Source organism: Mus caroli, unplaced genomic scaffold (assembly GCF_978045245.1).
Source record: "Mus caroli unplaced genomic scaffold, Mus_caroli_1 scaffold_12, whole genome shotgun sequence".
In the NCBI taxonomy this organism is placed as follows: domain Eukaryota; kingdom Metazoa; phylum Chordata; class Mammalia; order Rodentia; family Muridae; genus Mus; species Mus caroli.
The window spans coordinates 47746919-47753227 of record NW_028227267.1 but is presented as its reverse complement, the minus strand read 5'-3'; the positions used below and the strand labels follow the sequence as shown (position 1 = coordinate 47753227).

Below are 6309 nucleotides of genomic sequence, written 5' to 3'. Positions count from 1 at the left end.
AAACCTTCCCACCCCACCCTCCAAGTACTTGTTTTCAGGGAATTTGACACAGCAACAGAAATTGAATTAGGCAGATGGCAAATGCTTTCCTTCAAATTATAGATGGTCTCTGTTTTACTCCTAAACTCTCATTTCCAGATATAAATATTGCCTTACCTCTTCCCTATACATTCCCCTTATCTGACTTCATGGTTCATCTTAGCAGACATGAGAAGAAACAGAAACACCTCGCTGGACGCTGTGGTGACAGATTTCCTTCTCCTGGGCTTGGCTCACCCCCCAAATCTAAGAACCTTCCTCTTCCTGGTCTTCTTCCTCATTTACATCCTGACACAGCTGGGGAACCTGCTCATCCTGCTCACTGTGTGGGCTGACCCCAAGCTGCATGCCCGCCCCATGTACATTCTTCTGGGTGTGCTCTCCTTCCTGGACATGTGGCTCTCCTCAGTCATTGTTCCTCGGATTATATTAAACTTCACTCCCGCCAGCAAGGTTATCGCATTTGGTGGTTGTGCAGCTCAGCTATATTTTTTCCACTTCCTAGGCAGCACCCAGTGCTTCCTCTACACTTTGATGGCCTATGACAGGTACCTGGCAATATGCCAACCTCTTCGATACCCTGTGCTCATGAATGGGAAGTTATGCACAATTCTAGTGGCTGGAGCTTGGGTGGCTGGCTCCATCCATGGGTCTATTCAAGCCATTCTGACCTTCCGATTGCCCTACTGTGGGCCCAAGGAAGTGGACTACTTCTTCTGTGACATTCCTGCAGTGCTGAGATTGGCCTGTGCCGATACGACTATCAATGAACTGGTGACCTTTGTGGATATTGGGGTAGTGGCTGCCAGTTGCTTCATGCTGATTCTGCTCTCCTACGCCAACATAGTTCATGCCATCCTGAAGATACGCACTGCCGATGGCAGGAAGCGTGCCTTCTCCACCTGTGGCTCCCATCTCACTGTGGTCACCGTCTACTATGTCCCCTGTATTTTCATCTACCTTCGGGCAGGTTCCAAGAGTCCCTTCGATGGAGCAGTTGCTGTATTTTACACTGTTGTCACTCCATTACTGAATCCCCTCATTTACACCCTGAGAAACCAGGAAGTGAAGTCTGCCCTGAAGAGGCTAAGAGCAGGTAGAAGGGATGTGGATGGAGAGAAGTAGCCAGGAGCTCGGGGACACACACATCATCATCACTGCTGTGTTTTCAGTTACTGTTCCTGTGACAAATATTTAATACATTGATAATATTTTAAGATGAACTGAATACTGTAGTGAGAATTTTGGCTTCTTTTTTAAAACGCAAAAATATAGTAATGTCTTTTCATCTTAATCTCATGTGTGGGATAAGGGGTTGCTTCAGACTGTCCACAGCAGCTGACTGTGATCGGCTTCATGCTCTAGCAGGGGCATTTTTTGCCAGCTGCAGATAGTTTCTGTGAGTGTGTGACATATGGAATCCTGAGGACTTCCAGAGGATATATAAATGCTAGGGGCCCTAAGAGTTGGGGAACTGTAAGCAGTTTGGTGGTTGGACACTGTTGGTTGCAGTTGGTTGAGGTTGGTTGAGGTTTGTCAAGTGTGTGAAGAGAAGAAAAGAAGAAATTAGATATCCTGACAGCAAAGATCAAACTTGCCCCCGAGGAACCCCACACATATAATAATCAGGAAGTAGTCTAACACTATCACTGCCCCCTTTCTCCTCTATCATTTTTCTCTCCTATTTAGTTTTAGGGGTTTAAAAGGGTGGAAGAAAAGGGGTATAGAAAGACAGAAGAAAGAAGAACCCGCAAAATAGCCAAAAGTCTATTACAGAATGCAACTCTACTAATATAAATCCGTCTGATGATCTATAAAAATCTCAATAATTTGCCCAAATATTACACATGTTTCTGACACATTCCTCAGAAAAACACATATCTTACACTAATGTAGATGGCAAAGCGTGAATATCTAACCGGGTTTGAGGAAAACAGTGCCTTAGGACTCCATTTTCTGCTGTCTATTCGCTACAATCTAACTCCCAAGCTCTCAGAATTCAGGGTCAATTGTACAAGTCAAGGCAGATGTGTCCTCTCTGGCATTCACTTGAGATCTCTTTAGAGCATTTGTGTATCCACCCACTGTCTTCCTCTTCCCCATGCAGTAATTCACCAAGCTCAGTCTACGCTGCCCCAGAAATGTCCCTCGGGCTCATTGTCACCATAGCACTACCAGAAGCTCTTTTCTGAGAGAACTTGCATCTTTCTTCTTCTGAATATTCACTGGCTTTCTACTTATTAAGACAAAGGTGAACCTTTTAGCATGGAATTCTAAGTCCTTTGCATCTATTTCCAACATTTTTCACCTTTCAAATCACCTCTACCTCTTCATCTCTCTCATACCCATTAATGTACCTGCCATCCCCTAAACATTCTCTGTGCTTTTCCATATCTGAGACTTTGGTTTAGTCCCATATGTGAAATATGTTTCTTCCTCCTCCATGTTGGATAGCTGATAACTTAGGCTTCACTTAAGACCTGGAGAAAATTTCTGAGTCAGAAAGAAGCTTTTCCTAATGTTCCTAGCCATAACTGCTATCTTCTTCTGTGTGCCTATATAGTTTGCTAAACTCTGAAGCAGTACTGTTCTTTAGTTAGCTTGTATGATCATTTAGGTAGGAACACTGGAGAATCGAAAGCGTGTTTTACTGCTGTTCGTGTTACAGCTTTACAGAATAACTTCCCTATACACATGTGATAGAAACACTGAGAAATAAATCTGGGAAACAAAACCCACCCAAAAGATATCTTAGGGTAACTCTAGCAGAGCAGGCGAAAGGAAGACATGTATAATGAAAGCCTGCAGATACTGAAGAAGATGTCAGAAGAGGAAAGATCCTCCATGCTCAGGAATTGCTAAGGTTACTATGGTAAAAATGGCCATCTTATCAAAAGCAATCTACAAAGTCAATGCAAACCTCATCAAAATTCCAACACAATTCTTCACAGAAATTAAGAAAAAAATTTTAACTTTACATGGAAACAAAAAAAAACTCAGAATAGCAAAAAACAATCCTGAATAATAGAAGAATGAAACAGAATGGTATTGGCATAAAAACAGACATGTTGATTAATGGAATCAAATTGAAGATCCAGACATGAACCCACACATCTGTGGACACCTACATGATTATTGATAAAGAATCCAAAAACACAAACTGAGGGAGGGGAAAGTCTTCAATAAATGGTGGTAGTCAAACTGGATGTCAGCATGTGGATGAATGCAAATAGATCCATACCTGTCACCACGCACAGAACCCAACTCCAGATGGATCAAGGACCTCAACATAAGGCTAGATACACTGAACCTGATAGAAAAAAAAAAACAAAAAACATGGGGACTAGGCTTGAAATCACTGGCACAGGACATGGAAACACTTTCTGAACAGAACACCAATAGCATAGGCACTAAGACCAACGATTAATAAAAGGGGACTCAAGAAGATAAAAATCTCCTGTAAGGTAAAGAACACCATCATACGGACAAGTGGCAGCCTATAGGATGGGAAAAGATTTTTACCAACTGTACCTGTGTTAGAACAGTAATACTCAAAGTATATAAATAATGCAGAAAGCTAGATATTAAGAAAACAAATATCCCAGTTTAAAACTGGGGTACAGATCTAAACAGAATTCTCAAGACAGGAAGCTCAGATGGCTGAGAAATACTTAAAGAAACATTCAACATCCTTAGCCATCAGGGAAATGAAAATCAAAACTGCTCTGAGATTTCATCTTATACCTGTCAAAATGGCTAAGATCAATAATACTAGTGACAGCTCATGCTGGCAAGGATGTAGAGCAAAGGAAACAACTCCTTCATTGCTGGTAGAACTGTAAATGTATACAGCTACTAAGAAAATCACTGTGGTAGTTCCTCGGTAAGATGGGAATCGATCTTCCCCAAGATCCAGCTATATACCCAAAAGATTCTTCATCCTACAATAGATATTTAGTTAACCATGTTCATTGTGCCCTATTTATAATAGCCACAAACTGGAAACAACCTAGATATCTCAACAAAAGAGTGAGTTTTTAAAAATGTGGTATGTTTATACAATGGAATACTCAGCCATTTTTTAAAAAGGGGGAGAACTCATTAAACTTTCAGGTAAATGATGGAACTAGAAAATACTGTCCTGAGTGAGGTAAACCAGGCTCAGAATTATGGTAAGTATTTGCTTCTATGTGGATATTAGCTGTTAGGTCAATAATAACAAAGCTATTATCTGAGAACCATAGAGGTTAGATATAGAGTAAAAGACTAAGTGATACAGCTAGATCTCCTTAGGAAAGGGAAATAGATTAGTCATGGGTAGAGGGTGGGGACTCTAATGGAAAGGTAAATGGGGAGGAGACAAGAAGGGAGGGATAGGGAGGGAATATGGAAGACAGCTAAAATTAAGGACCATTTGAGGGGTAGTATTTCCATACTTCCATCTAAATCAGTAGAAACCTCCTAAGACATATACATATTCATATACATATATATGAAGACAATATAAATGAAATCACTAAGTAATGGGGGAGAAAAAGACACAGCTATCAATCTCTTGTCACCAATGAAGCTTCTGGTACCAGGATTGGATTACAGCTAACTAAGTTGTTGGCCAAAAGGGTCCAGTGGGAATCATCAAATAATCCAGGCTGTGCCAAGTTACTCTCCACAAACTGATGGCAAGACCCCATTGCTAAAGACACTATTTACACAACTTATTGAACATGGGAAAAATAGAGCTGATGCCTACATAGAGCCTCCATCTCTTACTTTTAGCATCTTTGGTACAGGAAGGAAGGTGCTCTGCAAGCTACCAAAAGGGAAACATAAACACCAAGCCAGCCACGAACCCTTTATCTACAGTGGTGTTTTGCCTGCAAGATATATCAGGGCAATGGTGGCACAAAGCTCATGGGAGTAACCAACCAAGATCTAGATTTGACTTAAGGCCCACTCCATGAGATGGAACCCATATTTGACCCAGCTTGGATGATCAAAATCTTAGAACTACATATTCCAGGGACCTAAGGTAAAACCTGTAGTCTCCCTTCCCCCAGCCTGGAACCTGCTTGCTCAAGGGTGGAGTTTCCTGCTCATTCGTTCTGCCACGCCCACTGCTGGACCCTGTCGCTTTGCTGCTCAGAACCACACACGTGTTCACCCTGCTACTGGACCCCGAGTTATTTGGCGGGAAATCGGGTTCCCTTCCCCTTCCTTTATAACTGGATGTCGGTACTAGTAAAATTGGGCTTTGAACAGGATGAACTTGTCTTGGCCTCATTTCTTCTTCCTCCCCGTCTAGCTTCCTCTCTTTTCAGCTCAGAGCTGCCATCTCAGTGGAACCGTTCACGTTGCGGGCTGCTGGCCGGCCCCCAACAAAAACCAAATAATACTGGTCTACAAATAAGGGGGAAAAGGATTTAGTGATAAAAATGACTCCTAATGACATTCTGCTATACCCATAGATTAGTGCCTTTCTCAGCCATTATCAGAAAAACTTCCTCCTGCTGCAGATGGGAACAAATACAGAGACCCACAGCCAGAAAGTATGCAAAGAGTGAGAGACTTTAGAACATTCAGTCCTAAATGGTATGTCTCCATAAAATTCCTACCCTCAGGGTTAAGAAAACCCCATGGAAAAGGAGGCAGAAAGGAGCCAGAGAGGGTGGAAGACACCAAGGAAACAGTATCTTCCAAACAATAAAGGACTGACATACAGAGACTGGGCCTTCAGTGGTCTGTGTGAGATGGAGTCCCAGTACTGAGATGGGGAATGGACACAAGATATCATCCCTAAACTAGAATTATTCACAAAAAAAATTAGTTTTCTCCAAAGGAGTCTCACTGGGTATACAAACCACAATAAATATTTACCCAAAAGACTTGAAGCCACCATATTACAAAAAAACATACATCAGTGTTTATTCTAGCACAATTCACAACAGCTAAGATAGGTGTGCATGATAAAGAAACTGTGATATGTGTAAACAATGGATACACAGATACAAAAAAGGAAAGTTATGCCAAATGCAGGAAAGTAGATGAGACTAAAATCATCACATTAGAGGAATTAAACCAATCTCAGAAAGACAAAGATGTTAGCGTCTCTCCTACTGGATTCTAGACTATACAAATATACAATGTGCAAACTCATGGAGATTAAACAGCTCAGTACTGAAGGATGAATGGATCAAAGAAGAAATCAAGAAATAAATTTTGAAATTCCTGGAACTAAATGATAATGAAAAAATACACAGCAAAACCTCGGGC

At 41.4% G+C, this 6309-nt stretch overlaps 1 protein-coding gene across 1 annotated transcript; it reads left to right on the top strand.

Moving 5' to 3' along the window:
- Positions 1-207: 207 nt before the first annotated feature.
- On the top strand, positions 208-1164 carry LOC110309696 (olfactory receptor 10G2-like). Its single transcript, XM_021182435.1, has one exon. It carries the CDS (start codon positions 208-210, stop codon positions 1162-1164), a length of 957 nt encoding a protein of 318 aa, XP_021038094.1.
- Positions 1165-6309: the final 5145 nt, after the last annotated feature.

Excerpts from the sequence above, each read along its gene's own strand:
- LOC110309696 (XM_021182435.1), top strand. The coding sequence starts at position 208 with ATGAGAAGAAACAGAAACACCTCGCTGGACGCTGTGGTGACAGATTTC.